Source organism: Gopherus flavomarginatus, chromosome 11 (assembly GCF_025201925.1).
Source record: "Gopherus flavomarginatus isolate rGopFla2 chromosome 11, rGopFla2.mat.asm, whole genome shotgun sequence".
Classification (NCBI taxonomy): Eukaryota; Metazoa; Chordata; order Testudines; family Testudinidae; genus Gopherus; species Gopherus flavomarginatus.
In genome coordinates this window covers 22,988,830-23,007,466 of record NC_066627.1, presented here as the reverse complement: position 1 = coordinate 23,007,466, position 18,637 = coordinate 22,988,830, and the positions used below count along the sequence as shown (strand labels likewise).

The 18,637-nt window shown below is 49.6% G+C and overlaps 1 protein-coding gene across 3 annotated transcripts in view; it reads right to left on the bottom strand.

Annotated features, from left to right (window-relative positions):
* Window positions 1–18,637, bottom strand: part of ACSS2 (acyl-CoA synthetase short chain family member 2) — a 72,149-nt gene that overhangs the window by 21,124 nt on the left and 32,388 nt on the right. For 2 of the 3 annotated variants that reach the window (XM_050917318.1, XM_050917316.1), the window contains exons 3-8: window positions 8,230–8,321; window positions 7,265–7,368; window positions 6,759–6,831; window positions 5,766–5,841; window positions 4,717–4,834; window positions 1,392–1,430 (exon numbers count right to left, since the gene is read on the bottom strand). In XM_050917318.1, coding sequence (XP_050773275.1) covers window positions 1,392–1,430; window positions 4,717–4,834; window positions 5,766–5,841; window positions 6,759–6,831; window positions 7,265–7,368; window positions 8,230–8,321 — 502 coding nt within the window. The remainder of the gene's footprint in view (window positions 1–1,391; window positions 1,431–4,716; window positions 4,835–5,765; window positions 5,842–6,758; window positions 6,832–7,264; window positions 7,369–8,229; window positions 8,322–18,637) is intronic. The other variant, XM_050917317.1, reaches the window with a different exon arrangement.

Below are 18,637 nucleotides of genomic sequence, written 5' to 3'. Positions count from 1 at the left end.
CCCAATGCTATGGCAGGAATTAACGAGATACAAGAGAACAAGGGGCAACAGTGATGATCTTCAAAACAAAAAGGTGAGATTTTCATAAGGGCCTAAGGGAGGTCAGCCCCAAACTCCCATTGACCTGAGCACCTAATTCCCTCAGGCTCGCTCAAGCATCCCAGCCTAAGAACTGGGCAAACCCTCCATTAATGAAAACAGTAGGCATGCAGTGTCCACGCCCAGAGTAGCGGCACCTTGCCAGCAGGAACAGGATATCCTGCTGCAGATCTCCTAGAGCCACCCTGTGCCCCTTCCTGCCCAGCCTCCATTACCCATGTCAGCACGCTGATAGGGGCCAGCCAGTATATGAGAGAAGTGAACAGCAAGATAGGCCCATTTCCCTGCTGTGTTAATATGGATGGTAACACAAGGCAAACACCTTATCACCGAAGCGTACACACTATTATAAACTGATAAGAGACTTTATTCCAAGGAGCTGGTGAGAGGGCTGGGCGAGTTCCTGCTTGTTCAGAAGAGCCTACTGCTTAACAATGTCTTGCTCATGACACTGTGCCATGGACAGCTGCACTGCCTAGCCACCTTTTTTACGAAGCAGAATGCTTTCTGAAGAGCCTCCCTCATCCAGATGGAGCCCCACACGCAAGCTCCTTTTTCACGGAAGGCAGGCATTAAAGCTGCAGGCTCCTTGCTGCACAAAACCCCTCTTACTTACCCGTGGCAATGTCTGTTCAGTTAGAAAAAACGTGACATTTGAAAAGGAACATCAATAACGAGTTTAGCGAGGATTAGTAGCAGAGCTCTCCTTACACAGAACAGCTGTTGGAAAGTTAACTTCAATTAGTGCCAACTTCACTACAAAAAGATGCTAATTTTAAGACCCACTTTTAAAGGTAAACAGATTAAATGCCATCCTAATACTGGACACACGGCTCGTACATCTGCTGTGAGCCTGCTGAGTATTGTGCGGCTCTCTCCACACCATCAAAATAAAACTAGGACTTCTGCACTAGCTGTTTATGAAGGGAAAAAAAAACAGGCAAGGATATTACCACCAGACAAACCCTGACCCACATTATGAGAGTATCTGATATTTGTTTCTCCATCTAACCCTCTGCACATTCATGCAACTACAGAAGATTTCTAAAATGTTAACACAATAAGGTTAACACCACCACCCCATCCCAGGGGAGTGGTCTGCAGACCCCTGGGTGACTAAGGCCAAGGGGGTCGCTGAGTCTACCACTAACATGCAACTGCTGGTAACTCGATTAGGAAAATACACATGGCCGTGCAGACAGAGAAAGAGAGCTGTTAGAGAGGTGGAGCACTGAGAGGGAAGCAAAGGGGAGAGGCGCTGAGAGGAGGAAGCTGCTGCTATAGGTAAATACCTTGGGATGGAATCTCTTTGAGCTCTCAGTCTCTTTTTCCTGTTAAAAATCCATAAAAAGAGTGTGTGAGTTGAGAAGTGGAGGATCCACACTGGGCCTTCGTCCACTTCTGTGCACGAAGGGAGTTTTCCGAGCTAGCATCAGAATGGCTCAACAGGCAACACATTCCTATTCTCATGGTGATGGACGCTCAGCCAGAAGGCAGTCTCTGAATGAATGCCTGCCCTTCATTTCCACTTCAGTGCCACTCCCTAGAGATTCGCCTCTTCTGATAAACACTGTGCAGGCCACCACCTCTGAGCGTGCACACAGTCCATTGGGAGTAAAAGCACTGACCAATTACGCAGCTATTTAACCCTCACAAGGTGTGTTCCGTGCAGGAGCAGGAAGTGCAAGTGGACAGGGACAGGCAGGGACCCAGGACTAAATATCAGCATTTCAGGGCTTGTCTACATCACAAAGTTGCAGCGCTGGTGAGCGGGTTACAGCGCTGCAACTTAGGAGGTGTACACATCTGCAGGGCATCACCAGCGCTGCAACTCCCTGTTTGCAGCGCTGGCCGTACTCCCGTTTTGTCTCAGGTGTAGAGGATCCAGCGCTGGTAATCAAGTGTAGACACTTACCAGCGCTTTTCTTGACCTCCGTGGAATAAGCAGGTATCCCAGCATACCTGAGGAAGCCTCTCTGGTAATCAAGCAGGTCTCCTTCCCCGGTTTGCTCTCGCGTTCCCCAAACCCCCGAGCAAGCAGGTCTCCTTCCCTGCGGTTTGCTCTCGCGTTCCCCGAACCCCCGAGCAAGCAGGTCTCCTTCCCCGCGGTTTGCAGGGGGGTTCGGGGAATGCGAGAGCAAACCGCTGGGAAGCAGGTCTCCTTCCCTGGTTTGCTCTCGCGTTCCCCGAACCCCCGTGCAAGCAGGTCTCCTTCCCTGCGGTTTGCTCTCGCGTTCCCCGAACCCCCGAGCAAGCAGGTCTCCTTCCCTGCGGTTTGCTCTCGCGTTCCCCGAACCCCCCTTGAAGCCGCCCAACAGCGCTGCAGCGTGGCCACATCTAACACCACTTGCAGCGCTGGTTGCTGTAAGTGTGGCCACTCTGCAGCGCTGGCCCTATACAGCTGTACTAAAACAGCTGTAACAACCAGCGCTGCAAAATTGTAGATGTAGACATACCCTCAGAGAGCGCTTAAATGGATTTACCAGGAGGAGGCATTGAGTAATTAACAGCACCCCACAGCATTCATCACCCTTCTGGGTCTTGACAAATAGTAACTCAGTCCTAGGTTACACACACACCCTGACAGGCAGGGCCCAGACAATATGTACCCAGAGTGAATCCAGGTGCCACCACCCCGAGAGAAAGGACAGACTACAGCCTACAGATCAGATGAATGGAAGCAGAATCGCTAGGCTGCAGTTAATCTGTTTGTTTAAAATGAAGTGTGCCCACTATTTTCCCTGTATTTGGAGCTACCCAGCATGGCTAACAGGCCAGAGTTGTAGTGCAGACCAACATACAGGGCCAGATTGTCAGGAACAAGAGGGGGACACACTGCCCCCTACAAAACAGTGCTAACATCACAGATCACCAGCACGCCTATGCAACCTGGAGCCTGCACATCCATGCATGCAAATACCCCATCTGCTGTGCACACATTTTTTGAAGCGTGCATATGGATCATTACTTTGAAAACATGCCCAAGGAGCGTTCACTAAGCCCTTCCACTGGAGCATGAGATATTGCGTTCCACACTTGGGCGAGCAAGCACACCGTTCAGCAAGCCTCAAACCTGCCATGTATTGCCACTATTTCCACAGTGGTCAGTTACCATGACGACATGTCAGAATAGCAGCTCTCCCAATCACTCAGTCTCCCACCCATTCCGGTCACAGTTGGGACCGTTGGATTCTTTTCCCTAGACATGATGGACAGCACAGGCACTGACCTGTGATACCACCTTGCAAACAGGGCAGAAGGAGCAGCTTCAGGGCACTAACTGGAGCTTTCACAATACTGGGTAACTGGCAAGGAGGGATTCCATCTCCACAAATGGGCTGCGGTCTCTTTCCAGCGAGAGGAGGCAGAGATGGGCAGCATGTCTCTTGAAGCGTGCATGTGCACAGCATGACTGCATGCCCCCTCAAGTACTTGGATACCATGGGCAGAGCATCTCCCTCCTTTTTCAGTCTCCTGCACTTCACTGGCTTCCACCTCTGCCTGAAGTGTTCTCCAGGCATCTGGTCCCAAGCCCCTTAGGCACCTTCAGCTGTGCTGGAGAATCGCAGCAAGCCCTCAGGCCCAGCAAGGCCACACTTCACAGAGTTCTCCCACCACAGAGAGAACAGACGAGACTGCACTCAGGAAACATGCTAAAAACAGACTGAGTCCGTGCAGGGCAATGCCCAGGGACCTATCCAAAGGTGGTACTTCCCATGCCCAATCCTTCCCCCAGAGAGACAAGCGATCTTCTAGAATGCAATGAAGTTGCTAATCATGTAGAAAATTCCACTCTCCCCACCCTGCCAAGCGGCGCTGCCTTCAACTCCATCTGCAAGGAGGAAGGACACTTGCCCTAGGGTCCCTAAAATAATTTTATAGGTAGCTGGTTTCTCTCAGATGGGGGAAAGCCCTGCCTTACAGACTGGTTGCCTCTAAGAAAGCTGGACATTTACTGATCAAACAAGACTCTGTGCCTTGCCTCAAGAAGCAAATGTCACGTGCCCAGCAACTGCAGCTGTTTGACCTTTCTAGTCAGCTACTACAATACTGTGCGCTTGGTTTGCCTCCAGGCCACTCAGCGAAAGCTCCCATCTACCCACAGCTTGAGCTGCTGCTCAGCTGATACAGCCGCCTCTCCCCATACTGTCAGCAGGGAGAGTGAGGCAAGGCTGGAAATCGGACTCAGCTGTCAGGGTTATAGGCACTTTCTGGGAAGATGTGTCATTGTGCCTGGGAGGGCAGATGGCTATTTTCGAGCAGAAGCAAAATTCCCCTCAGGGAGAGGAACATGTCTTGTTCTAGCTCCTGGGCTGCTCAGCTCAAGGAATCTTGCACTAATGTGGGTACCCCAGCCATTCCTTTTGGGGAGCTGCCAGGGAGGTTAAAGGAAATAGCAGGATGCCAGGAGGGGCTCAATCATTTCATTGGGTGGGTGGTGGTTCTTGAGAGGTCACATTGCACAATAAATCCAAAGGGGGGGAACAAGCAGCAGGGAAGAGTCTGCACACAAACAGCCAGAGAATCATCCCAGTGGTGGTTGTACTGATCGATTTGTTGGGCTCACACCCAGAGCAATGAGGGAATCCCTCCTCCTAGCTTCCTGGGGGAACCCACCTGTACATCCTGGCACAGCCTCTTCAGAGGTGGCGATTTGCTGCATATCCCGTCTGACACCAGCTCCTCCTCCCTTCCCAAGTGCTTGACCACAATGCAGTTTTTCAGAGGGGAGTCTCTGCAAAGGGAAAGGAGGAGTCATTAGCCTGCCCCCGTAGAGTCACCAGGCTGGGCAGTCACAGGCCACCGTTATACAGGCCACTGCAGAGAGAATGAGGCTCTCCCTGCACTGGCTGAGCATGCTGGAGCTGCACAGCTCTCTGAGACCAACATGCTGATTATATGCAATTAGTTACTGCTGAAAGCAATCATTCCACCAGTAATGGCATGTGTTGTTATCCAGGCCTGTTTGCTCCCACATGCGCTGTTTCAAGGAGCGAACTGGCAGAGCAGGGAGGGCACGGAGTCGTACTGGATTCACCTCATGTCTCCCTCGAACTGAGCACCTGAGCTTCCAGCCTCAACATCTAACTGACACATAACCAACCAGCAAGGCTACCACAGCAAACGGCTCAGCATTCGCCATCACTCCACTGCTGGGGAAAGACCTGCACCTCCATCACTTCTCCCACCACCACTCATCTCCCTTCCCTGTGTCATTGCCAGATCCCGGGACTGTATTTCCTAGCAGCTCAGGGAAGGGGCTTTCCCAGGCAACTGGAAAGGAAAAACTTCAGTCAATTGTCTGGGATTCTGTTGTTTTTGTTTTGCTTTTTGCCAAACAACGATAAAAAAAAAAAACAGCCAGAGGGCACCAGGTGAGATCAGCTTCCATCAATGGCTACTGAGCACACGTTACGCCCAAGACCAAATGGCCTGCACAGCCATAAGGTGCACAAGGTACAATACGCAAATTTAGAACAGCAGCTCAAGGTAAAGAGGTGTCTTTGCAGTGTATATCTGGGCACACATTAGGACTCACCAAAAGGGAGTTGCTTATTTCCAGACTCTTCATCACTCTCCACATGGGTATTAGTAGGCTTAGGCCTACACCAAAAAGATGCCTCAGCTGACTAAGATCCCCTCATTCCAAGTGAACAGGAACTTACTTGTCTTTACATTTCTCCAGGGCCTCATCTGCTATCTGCTTCAGGTTAATCAGCTTATCACCTCTATAAAAGGCATCTACAAAACAGTAAGTGAATCATTAAACTAGCTCACTAGCCGGGACAGCCTACAAATACTTGAAGGTTATTGGTATTAAGGAGGGGAACGAATGATTCCGGGAGGATGACTGGAAGAGACCAAAGGAAATGGGGAAGAGAATATTTGCACAGGTGTCAGGAAAGGTTGCCTAACAAGATCAGTTGAACTACAGAAGACTCCTCCAAGAGAAGTGGTAAAATCCCCTCCTTGGGAGAGGTTCACATTTAGGCTGACCAAAACACCTGGGAATATTCTGTAGGGAACAATCCTACATTGTCAGAACGCAGGCTGCACAATCTAATAGGCTTTTGCCATTTCTCTGGTTGATCAATAATATAACAAGTGCTACAGAGAACATGGCTGGGCAAAAGGCAGGGGACTAATATGCAAATCTCACAGCACTCCAGATGGACTGACATCTTGCTTTACAAGTTAAGATGCGTAGCAACACATCACAGGACTTCTTAAAAATGCTGCAGTTTACTGGAGGGGTAGGAGGGCACCACATAAATGATGCATCCGGGAAACTGCATCAAGGAGCATCCAATTTATTTCAAAGAGAAAAGCTGATGTGAAGCTAGTTTTTTAAAATACACTTGCTACGAAGAGTTGGCAGCAACACAAGCCACTCAGCAAAGTGCACAGGCTGCTTTTAACTCTCCACTGTTTATCAGGAAAGGGGAAGCAGTTACTAAAGCACATTTGCCAGTGGAATGTACGCCGGAACTGGTAATTCTATTCAGAAACAACTCCTTCCTCCACCCCATCTGAACAGAATACCCCATTTGCAGGAATATATTTTTCCTTCATTAATAGTTAATCCAGTTTTAAAAATAACCTATTTCCACAGCTAAGGCCGTGATTACAGACCTGCAAGGTGGAGGGGAATATTTTACCTGCTGTAATGAGGAGAGAACAATTGGAATCAAGAATCCGTTCGCAAAGGGAGTCTGCTGAGAAACCTGCAAACTGACAAAAGAACACAATCATTTAACTCAGCAGCAAAGGATGCTGAAATGCTGGGAACAACAGGATTCAAAAAGGCAATAGTGAGCCTCAGAGTACTAACAGATACTGCCAGAGGACCAGGAGGCGCACTGGGCTCCAGTGGGCCAGTCAAATATCTGAGGTTCCCTTTGGAGAAGGGCAAGGTGATGTCCCCCTCCAGGCTGTTGCCACAGTACAGCTCGCAAAGCAAAGCTGCTCCACTTTTAAACTCAAGTCTTTTAGCGAGGCCAAGTGGGATAGGAAATGGCACCTTAATTTTAGCCACCATCCATCTCATAATCACTGCCCAGCTTACCAACTCTTCTCAGTCCTCTGTCACTCCGCCACAGGAAAACTAACTATATCCCAAGCAGCAGCTCTGAATTTAGCATAAATTCCCAGCAGTTGCTCCTACCACAATGGAGTGAAGTGCTCCAATCCTGGCACAGGCGAGCATGGCAACAACCAGCTCAATAATCATTGGCATGTAGATAGAAACTCTGTCTCCTTTCTTTACTCCTGTGAAAAAGAAACAGAAGATATTTCCCATGCCAGCAGGCTGGTGGAACAGCTAAGATTTCAGCGACACGAGGCTATCAGAGATCTGTGCACTGCTGCTCCTAGAGAAAGCACAGGAAACAACCACTACAGGAGGCAGGAAATAGGATACAAAACCACAAACTAGCAGAATGTTAATCAACATCACTGCCACATGCAAAGAAGCTCTCAGTTTAAAGCTCAGCTGACAGGAGCCACTGGGTTGAATCTTTATGCATTAATGTGTTTAATAAAGATGCAAGGCCCCACTGAAGATTCCCAGTGACATTAGCTTGAACAATAATGACTGACTGGCATAGTATAAAGCCAAAGAACCAAAAGTGCTTACAAAGTTTTATAGTGAAATGGCAACAATATGAATGCCAGCGATTTCCAAGCCATGTATATGCAGATACACAAGTGTGCGCATGTACACTTTGCTTTTGTAATCACTAAAGTTCTTGTAAGGCACCTGGAAAGGTTACTGCACCAGGGTGCCACTCTATGCAATGCCCCTTTAAAGAGGTACCAATGCAACCAGCTTCCGGTGCAATCATCAAAACCTCTAGTAAGTTCCTAGCACGGTGTCATTTATAACCTAACTAAACACAGTAATGGATTTAATAACAATAATCTCTAGCCTTTGTATCGTGCTTATCAGTAGCTCTCAAAGCACTTTACAGAGGTCAGTATCTTTATCCCCATTTTACACTTGTGGAAACGGGTGCACAGAATACAGGCCTGTAGCAGAGCTGGGAACCCAGGTCCCAGTCTGGTGCCCTCTCCCCTAGGCAATATCACCTCCCACATCAGAGCAGCATAAAAGTGAGCTAAGTCAGGTACCTTGTTCCCGGAGAACATTGGCAAATTGGCAGACCTTGTGCAACAACTCGCTGTATGAGATCTTCATGGAATCCCCGGGTTCGTTCCCTTCCCTGCAAAAACAGAGATCAAGAATCATTCAGAGAGGATTACAAGGATAAGCAGTATATGTGTAGCTTCAATGCAGCTCTCAGTACAGCTTATCGTCTCTAATGAACGGCCCTTCTGAGCAGAAAGGGCCATAGCCTACCCTTCTCACCTCAGGCCAAACTCGCAAGAGCAATAGGATTTAATCAAGAGTCACAGCCAAGCTGAAACCCAGCTCCAGGATAGGGCAGCATGGACGGAAGCAATCTGAATTCCCTGAGCAGCACGGAATTTCCAGTCTCTGAGAGTGGGGAGGATCACAAACAGTACAGATGGCAAGAGCCAATAGGCACCCCTGCCACAAAGAAACTCACGCAGCACATCCCTTCATGAGCACACGCATTGGAGAACAAAGCCCAGATCTGCAGCACTGCATCTTGCACAGGCCCACCCCAGCTGGGCATACAAACATGGATTCCTGGAAACCCAGGCCAGTGTCACCACTGGTGACTCGGCCACAGCCAGGATGGAAACCGCATGCCGCAACAGATGCAAAATGAAGGAGCAGAGTAGGACAGGGAAGGCTCGCCTCTTTCCCAGTACCGTTTACCTGACTGCTGGGGTAATGCAGAGAAGCACCCAAAGACTTTTAAAAAGCTCGCTCACACTGCAGTGCCCTGTCTGTAGTCCCCACTGGGTCTGCACTGACTAACATGAACGCTCCCTGCCGCAGCAGAGGAACACATTCAGAGGCTCAGAACGTGTCATGATTGGCAGGAGAGGTGATGGGATGAAAGCCGAGAGCTGTCGCTCAAGAGAAGGGAAGTGCTTGCTGCCATACTGGGCAGGGCAGTGCAGCAAGACAACAAGGACTTTGCTTTTAATTTGATAACATGCTGCATTCACCCCAGTGAAGTGCACGGGGTGCAGCTCATGGTTAGTCAAAGGGTTAACATGGGGGATGCAAACAATAGCAGCCAGCAGACTTCCCACCCCACTGACCGGAGTTAGCGCCAATGGAAAGGAATATACAACCTGGGCCCTTCCAATGGGACAGCACCCGGCAGTTCTCTACCAGATCCTGCCAGCACACAAGCTTCAGTCATCTTTCCAGAATCGTGAGTCTCCAACTCCTCACCTGCATCCAGGATGGACCCTACATGGCTCCAGACAGCAGGACAAGCGCTGCCTCTGGGGAGAAGGCAGAACCATACCTGCATGCTATCCCCAGCTCAGGGGAGCAGAGCCCTCCCTGGAACTGTCCCCTCTGACAGACACTGCCCAAACCACAATGCTTGCCTGGTCTGGTGCAGCAAAGAACATTCTAACGTGGGAGCACAGACCCAGCAGGTTAAAGCATCTGAAAATCTACAGCCTACAAAGGTAGATGCTGGGCCCTACTCAAGCTGCGCCCTGGACACCCATATCTACACATGAAAGGACAACTGTACCTACACAGGTGTGTGCATATGCATACATGCTGCCCAAGTACTATACCTATCTGCACACAGGTGTGCAACAGGCAACGGATCTGTCAATCAATGGCAACTAAAATATATTTCCATCTTGATCACAGATGCCAGCGTGACCTCTGGCAAGAAGGTGAGAGTAAAATGAAGGATGGGAAGTGAACTAATGATTAGTGCTGGAGGCTTCGGCCCTGTTGACACTAGAGACAATTTTCAGACACTTCCCACTACTCCTAAGACCAGTTCAGCTCCGCCGCCATGAGCAACACTGGGAACCCTTGTGTAGTCAGACCCACTTTGAGCGAGGTTAGGTGACAGGAGGTTGAGCCATGGCAGCAGATGGCAACCCACTTGCAGTAGAGCTGTCAACATTGCCAACACAAGTGCAGATGAACTAGGCAATCTGAGCGTGGCCCTTGTATAGTCAGGATTTCAGGGTCAAGAGAGACTCGAGGAACTCTTCAAAGCTGGGGTAAAGCTGATGCAACTCAGCTGACTTGAAGGAGTTGCACTGGCTTACACCGAGTAAGAACTTGGCCCCAGAATTCCATTCTTGGATCTGCCAGGGAGTTTCTCAGTGACTAAGTTGACTGTTGAATCCAGCCCTCTACGGAATGTGACTCTCTCAATGGGAACAGAGAACGGAAGCTGCTTCTTCCATCTACACTGAAGCAACAGGGCACAAGTTAGACACACCCCTCAGAAGAGTATTAGCAGAAACATCCAGCAGATGAATCCCACGTGGGGGCATGTTGCATGAGGAGGGAGCATGTCCAGACCACAGGTGCAGCATGCTAGCTGGGTGCTCAGGCAGGCAGCACAGCATGCGCCAATGCCAGCAGAATTCTGTCCTGGTCAGCAGGGCAGGTTTGCTTTAGCCAAAGACACAGCGAGCAGTGTCTGCTCCCCTGCCCCAAACTGTCTGGGGTAAAGTGTGCCCCACGCTGCCTATCAGGGAATATGTACAACACTCGCCCCACAAGGGGCTGGGAGGCTCAGCAAGCTAGAAAAGCCCTAGGATCCTCCCTCAATAGTTACTGAACTTCAGTGATCACTGGAGTTGTTCCAGGATGGCTTGGCTTCCTGCCTCAAGTGTTACTTGGCAGCATTTAATTCCTGTGCCATTAACATAGTATTACATCAGCAGCCCCCTCCATGCTCCCTCCCTGGCAACAAACTCCAAAGAAGCCCATTTGTTTCAGGCGAGGGTGGTGTCTGCTGGGGTAACATGAGCCGATCACTACACCCTGGTGCAGTAGCCAATGAGAACAGATTACACTTCCCACCCTGCGCTCTGCAGAGGGTCAGACCAGTGGGGAGACTGCAATCCTGGCAGGCAGCTACAGGGCCGGAATTGGGAAACAGATCCAGAGATGCCAAGGCCAGAAGGGACCATTGGGATCATCTAGTCTGACCTCTCCTGTACAACACAGGCCAGAGACCTTCTCTACAATCATTCCTAGAGCAGACCTATTAGAAAAACAGCCCATTTCACGATGGAGAATCCACAGCAACCCTTGTTCCAAGGGATAATTACCCTCACTGTTAAAATTTTACACCCTATTTCCAGTCTGAATTTGTCTAGCTTCGACTTCCAGCGAGTGGAGTGTGTCAGACCTCTCTCTCATAGACTGCAGAGTCCAGTATTAAATATCCGTTCCCCATGTAGGTACTTGCAGACTGTAACCAAGTCACCTGTTAACTTTCCCTTTGTTAAGCTAAACAGACTGAGCTCTGAATCTATCGTAAGATAGTATCAGATGGGTAGATATGCTTTCTAATCCTTTACTCATTCTTGTGGCTCTTCTCTAAACCCCCTCCAATTTATCAACACCTTCTTGAAATGTGGACACTACAGTGGGACACAAGATGACAGCAGCAGTCACACAAGTGCTAAATAGAGGTAAAATAACTTGTCTGCTCCTACTTGAGATTCCCCTGTTTATGCAGCAGATTTCATGAGCCCTTTTGGTCACAGCAGCATTCAGCTATCATCCACCACAATCCCCAAATCATTTTGAGTTGCTGCTTAACAGGATGGAGCCCCCCATTGTTTAAGTACGATCTGCATTCTTTGTTCCTAGATGTGCACATATAGCCATATAAAAAACACATACTTTTTGCTTGAGCCCAGCCTATCAAGCGATCCAAATTGCTCTATCAGTGACAAGTTTACCACTCCCCCAATCTGCGTTTCACTTGCAAACTTTATCAGTGATAATTTTATGTTTTCTTCCAGAGCACTCATAAAAATGTAAAACAGCAGAGGGTCAAAACTGATCCCTACGGTAGCCCACTAGAAACACATCCATTCAATGATGAGTCCCCATTTACAATTATATTTTGAGATCAATCACTTCACCAGCTTTTAATCCATTTAATGTGTGCCAGGTTAAATTTTATATCTTTATAGTTTTTTTTAATCAAAATGTCACGTGGTAAAAGTCAAATACCTTGTAGAAGTCTAAATATTTTATTTCAAGACTGGTACCTTTATTAACCTGTAATCTCAGTTAAAAAAAAAGTGCTTTTCAGGGTGAATTACCCTCAAGTTTGTTTCAGAATACCCTGCCTCACTGTATGTATTAGAGTCTCACCAGAACGCATTCCCCACACAAAGCGACTGCAAGGAATGTACAAGTTCCCTTTGCGGTGGGGCCTGTATGTCAAATTGTCACTCTTAATAACACAGAAAATGCTCCAGTCCCCCAGGAGCAGAGCAGCTAGTGGCCACTGATCACAGAGAAGCATTTTCCTAAGTGTGTGGATCACTCTGGCTTCCTAAGACACAGCACTTGCTTGGACTTGTAATTTTAAAGTTATTTGTCTTCTTAATGAGCACATGGTACAACAGGTGAAACACTGGGGGTGAAGAATAAAGAGTAGGCAGGATCAAAGCATGCACTTCTGCTTCTTTTGGGGTTTGTTTGGGGTTTTTTTTAAATCCTTTGATAAGAATTAGCTTCCTCTGCTCAGTGTTTAACAAGGTTTCACTTAACTTGAGAATGAGAACCTCAAGCCTTGTGATGAGTTTGAGGTACAAAATTTAAACACCTAGAATACCTTCCCCATAATGTTAGGGCTGTTAGTTTGGTATGGGTCCATCTCTACAGAAAAGGCTGCACAAACACAGTGTGGGAAAACCAGTCGGTGAAATCAGCTAGCTATTTTCATTACTCAGGCTGGGTGAACTTCAAAAATACGACTCTATAAATGACAAAGAGTAAATTTACAGAGTTCCTACAGTTCAACAGCCTCATGAAATAGTAGCAGAGGCAAGAAATTGCTGAAGTGTGATTTTTCCTAACTGTTTTCTTTAAAACTGTGAGTCAAGAACCTATTTTCAAAATTGTTACAAAGGAGAAACAAAAGCTCCTTGAAATACTTTACTAAATTAAATACATCTATAAATGCCATTTGGATCTGACACTTTTCCAATCCACAGCACAGTTTGAATCCTGGCATTTAACTGTTACTTCATAACTTTATGACACCACATGGATCACAGCATGAAGATTTAACACTTTCAAGCCCTTGAGAGCGTCATAGCTACATAACACAGGGCTTCCAATCCTTTGGTTTAGGAATCCCCATGCTGCATGTGCATATGTAACCCAATGGTGTGTGTTACAGGGCCCCCTCTGTGCCTGATCCACAGAGGATACGAACCAGTACAGCCCATAGCTACAGAGGCACAGTTCTTTAGCTCAAGCTGTAACAGGTCATGCTTTTAGCTCTGGAGGTCCCTGGTACAGTCTGGGTGTGTTGGCCAAGAAGGCAGAGCATACGCGCACGCGCACACACACACTTTGCCTACAGAGCTCCTGCAGAATTAATTTTCAATGACTGTACACTACAAAGTTAGTGACTGACCAAACTAAAGATACTCCTGTCCCTAATTAAGCTGGAAGACACACACAAAAGACTGCTCTGGGAGATGCTCAGGCAGCTGCCGGAGGGAGCAGGTCAGCTTTGAACTATGCTGTGAATGCAGGTTTCCAAAAAGGAAAATGATTTCCAGAGTCAAGGGCATTCCACTGAAGATCCCCACCCAGCAGCCCCCAGATACCCACTTCCAGGAACTGTTAGTCAGAGCACACCAACAGGTGTCAAATAACACATTGGTGCATTAGATGGGAGACAAGTCTCAGGTAACAGGTTTCAGAGTGGTAGCTGTGTGGAACCTTAGAGACTAACAAATTTGAGCATAAGCTTTTGTGGGCTAAAACCCACTTTATCAGATGCATGCAGTGGAAAATACAGTAGGTATGTATATATATATATATATACACACACACACACACAATATATGGAGATATTCCTATCTCACAGAACTGGAAGGGACCCTGAAAGGTCACTGAGTCCAGCCTCCATTAGCAGGACCAAGTACTGATTTTTTGTCCTAAATCCCTAAGTGGCCCCCTTAAGGATTGAACTCACAACCCTGGGTTTAGCAGGCCAATGCTCAAACCACTGAGCTATCCCTCCCCTCATAACACACAGAGAACATGAAAAGATGGGGGTTGCCACACCAACTGTAATGAGAGGAATTAATTACTCTTAGGTAGTGGGTGCCAAACTCCATAGGGCTCTTAGATCCTACTCATCACGCCATGTTTTAGGTGAGGAGGGAGCCAGCAGGCTCTCCAGAGCATGCCTGCAATGTGCTCCCTGCAGCTAACCCAGTTCAGCAAGCCAGCCACCAGATTCTGAGCAGCTGTGGCACAGCAGTCACCCCTGGAAGTATGCCACAACAGCAGTGAAATAGAGGAGGAGTTAAAGGCTGAGGTATCAGTAAAGCAGTATGGGACCACTCCGGTGCATGAGATGTGGCCAGCTGTGAGCAAGAGGTACACAGAAATGATTGCCACCTCAGGGAGAGGTGGGGAAAAGCCATCCCTTAGCGAGGGATCAAAGGAGGATCTATTACAAAAAGATGATCCATAGAAGCCTGGGAGATCTCATTATGGGGGCAGGGGCTGGTTTGATTAGCTCAGGTATTTTAATCTGCTGCAGGGTCCCAGAGCTGGAGGAGCCAAGGACCTCTGTTGTTTGAAACATGCAGCATCCCAGCCCCAGGCTCGATTGGGAATCAAGTTTAACAGAGCTCTTGAATATGGCAAAGGGAAACGAAGGCCAGCAAAGCTGTTAGCATTCAACACCCATTCTCCCTTCAGCACAGGGCAAGCACAGAGCCCCTTCTCCAAAGCCACCTTCACTGCAGCATTCTTCAGTCATGGAGTGCTGGCTTCATCTGCACCAACTGACGGGGTGACAAAGGCGCAGGTGAGATGTCTGGAGGGGCCCCTGGGTGTGAGGAAAGGTGGTCTGGGAAGAAGAGCATGGGGATTAATGCTTCACTTAGCACCGGCAGCTCACACCAGGAGAGGGGAAGCCAAGAACCTGCCCCCAAATGAGTCACAGGAATAAATGTCAACATCTCAGTGCACCTTAGGGCATGTCTTCCCTGGCAATGTTAAAGTGCTGCCACGGCAGCGCTTTAACATGGCTTGTGTAGTCAGGGCACAGCGCTGGGAACAGTTTCCATGAGGGGAATAGCTCCCAGTGCTGGTACGCTGTCTACACTGGCACTTTACAGCGCTGAAACTTGCAGAGGTCACGGGGGTGTTTTTTCACACCCCTGAGCGAGAAAGTTGCAATGCTGTAAAGTGCCAGGGTAGACAAGCCCTTAGATTACCTTGTAAGCTACTGTTTGTGTAACCTGCTTGAGCAATGGTCAAACACAGCCCCACCTCAGTGTTTACACTCCACAAGCAGCCTTGGCTTTTATCAGCAGGGATCAGGTCTGAGGGAGATATCACTGATAAGCAGGTGTAAGGAGAGAGGGGTTGTTCAGGCTGGGTGGTGGAAGGATAAGTAGTAACAAGATGAAGCTGAGCAAAGGAACAGTCTCCTGGAAGGGAGATCTGCCAGGCTGTGGGACAGTCAGTCTCCCAAGGAAGGTGCAGCAGGACCTGAGGCACAGCCATGTTTGGGGGCCCAGACAGAGCCCAGCATAAGGGTAGAGCAGCCAGACTAAGCCTTTAAGAGCATCTCCCCCATCTCCCTTTGGCCAACAGTACGATGGGGAGGGCACACACCAGCTAGAGCAATGGTTCTCAAGCTATTTGTCATTGTAGGCCACAAAGTGTTACCTGGGCTGCAGGCTGAGAACCACAGTGCCCCCACCTAACCCTCCCCACAAACTCCTATGCCCAGCGCGCTCTGGCCAGAGACTACACCACCGAGAGGGGCCAGGAGCGGAGAGCCAGGCTTGGGGGCAGGGACCCTGACCCCACCGTGTGGGGCCGTGCAGCAGCCGGCAGCCCGGACCCTGTGCCCGCCGGGTGGAGCCAGGACCCAAAGCCCCCGTGGCCTTTAGCACACAACTGAGTTGGGCCGCAGCTGTGTGCTAATTGGGCTGCATGCAGCCCACGGGTTGAGAACCGCTGACTGAGCTAGAGGCAGGCCCAGCCAGTGCCAGCTCTGTGGCCTTCTACCCGCTCCCCCTTCCCCATCCTACATGAGGGAGGTCTATATGTGAACTCTTAAGGAGACACTATTAACTAGGTGGCTGGGGACAAGAGAAGGAGGGATTTCAGAAAGGTGTGGAGAAGGAAGGGAGAGCTCCCAGGGGAGGAAGGACCCCTTGGAAGAGGTGTTCTCTAGCTACCAGGGAATAAGGGAGAGGGAAGTCCTGTTCCCAGGTTGTGTGACAAGGCTGGATATACACACAGTTTGTATGGATGGAGTTACAAATCCAACATGCCAACAAGCAAGAATAAATTTTGCCTGAATGCTTTGGGCAGTCACGGAGGCTGTTATTCTAGGGGCGTAAAATGACAAGTTAGCCTCAAAGCCAGGAGGTTTAGACACCGTCACTAAACTGAAATCTAGCCCCTCTGCCAACCCGTGGGGTTTTACAATAAAGGAAGATACGATTTGTAGCACGTTTTTCAGTCCCTTGCACTGGGTGACAGCACAAGAAAGTGACCAATTCTGCAGGGAAACAGGCACTCTGACCATATACCCAATGCTGTCAAATGCCCAGCATGAACTAGCTGGGAAAACCGAGACAAACTCCTGGGGGCGGGGGGGAAACCTTTTCTGCCTGTGCTGACAGTGTCACTTTAGCTGGCTAGAAGAGCTCCCTAAGGCACGAGAGGGAAAACATAACCCAGTTATATATGCAAGAGGGAAGTACGCAGTCTTTGGACAGGAAATGCTGAAAGAGGTCTGAAGTACACAACTGCACACCAGAAAGCTCACGTGGGAAGCCAGAAAGCCAGCTCCTAGCCTGCAGCATGACTCAGCAGCGCAAATACAGGAACCTTCAGGCAGGGCCGGCTCTTTTTTGCCGCCCCAAGCAAAAAAATTTTTGGCTGCCCCCTACCCCAGCCCTGGGCTCTCACTCCTCCCCCACCAGTGCCCTCTCCCACCCCACTCCACCCCCTGCCATCCCAGCCCTAGGCTCCCCCCACCAGTGTTGACTCTGCCTGCTCCCCCCCTCACCTCCAGCCAGTCCAGTCCTAGCAAGGTCGGGGTAAGCAGTGGAGCTCCCGGGCCGTGCCTCAGCCAGGGTCCCTCCAGCCGGGGCTCCCGCCTCCAGGACTGGCCGGGACCCGGGAGGGCAGAGCCAGGGGACTGCCCTGGGAGGGGGCTGAGGAGCCAGGGCAGGGTAGCCCCAGAGGGAGTGGAGCCCCAGAGAGCAGGACGCGGGCCCCGCACGGCAGCGCCCCACCGTCTATGGCCCCGCTGTTGCTGCTGCTTCTGGCCACCCTGCCGCAGTCCCTGAGTGGCCCGGGCTGCTTCGACCAGCCTCGGCTGCGATGCTGGGGGTGGCCGCCTTGCAGCACCTCAAAGTTGCTCCGTGTGCCCCACAGGGCAGCCCCCAGCCTGAGTGTCCCCCACTTGGAGTCTGCCTGGCTCAGCCACAACGTCTGGGCACTGCTCCCCTGCGGCACGAACCACAGTGGCCCCAGGGTGCCCTCCACGCACAATGCCCTGCTCCTGCCAGGGCCGGCTCTAGGCTTTTGCCACCAGAAGGAAAAAAAAAAAAAAAAAAAGGATTGCCGGACTGCCATCCCTGAAAATGTGCTGCCCCAAGCACGTGCTTGGTTTGCTGGTGCCTAGAGCCAACCCTGCCTTCAGGAAGGTTTGGTCGGCACCACAGAACTTTTATAATCAAGTCAAAATGTGGTAACCGGAAAACCCGCCATTGCCTAAGGACCAAGCCAGTGCCCAGACCTGGGGCTGTACAGGTAGTCATAAGAACATAAGAACGGCCATACTGGGTCAGACCAAAGGTCCATCTAGCCGAGTATCTGTCCACCGACAGTGGCAAATGCCAGGTGCCCCAGAGGGAGTGAAGCTAACAGGCAATGATCAAGCGATCTCTCTCCTGCCATCCATCTCCATCCTCTGATGAACAGAGGCTAGGGACACCATTCTTTACCCTTCCTGGCTAATAGCCATTTATGGACTTAGCCACCATGAATTTATCCAGTTCCCTTTTAAACATTGTTATAGTCCCATCCCTCTACTCTACAGTCATCCCTCTACTCTCCCAGTAGCCCTTCCCCTGAGCACAGGCATAAGCAGAGGGGAAAAGCTGGAATCAACCGCTCATCTGCTAGAGACAAGGTTGTAGCCCTTATGGTATATCCCTAACCAGTCCAGAATGCTCAGAGGGATCAGAAAGGCTTTTATCAACCCACTGTACAAAGCTACAATTTAATAACTTGAAATACCAAATGAAGCTGCTTGAGATGTGATTTCCTCAGCCAAGATGGATGAGAGACTCAGAAGCAGCCAATGTAACAGTAATGCCAGAGTCTGGGAAAGATCTGTGCCTCTAATGGGCCCACATTCCT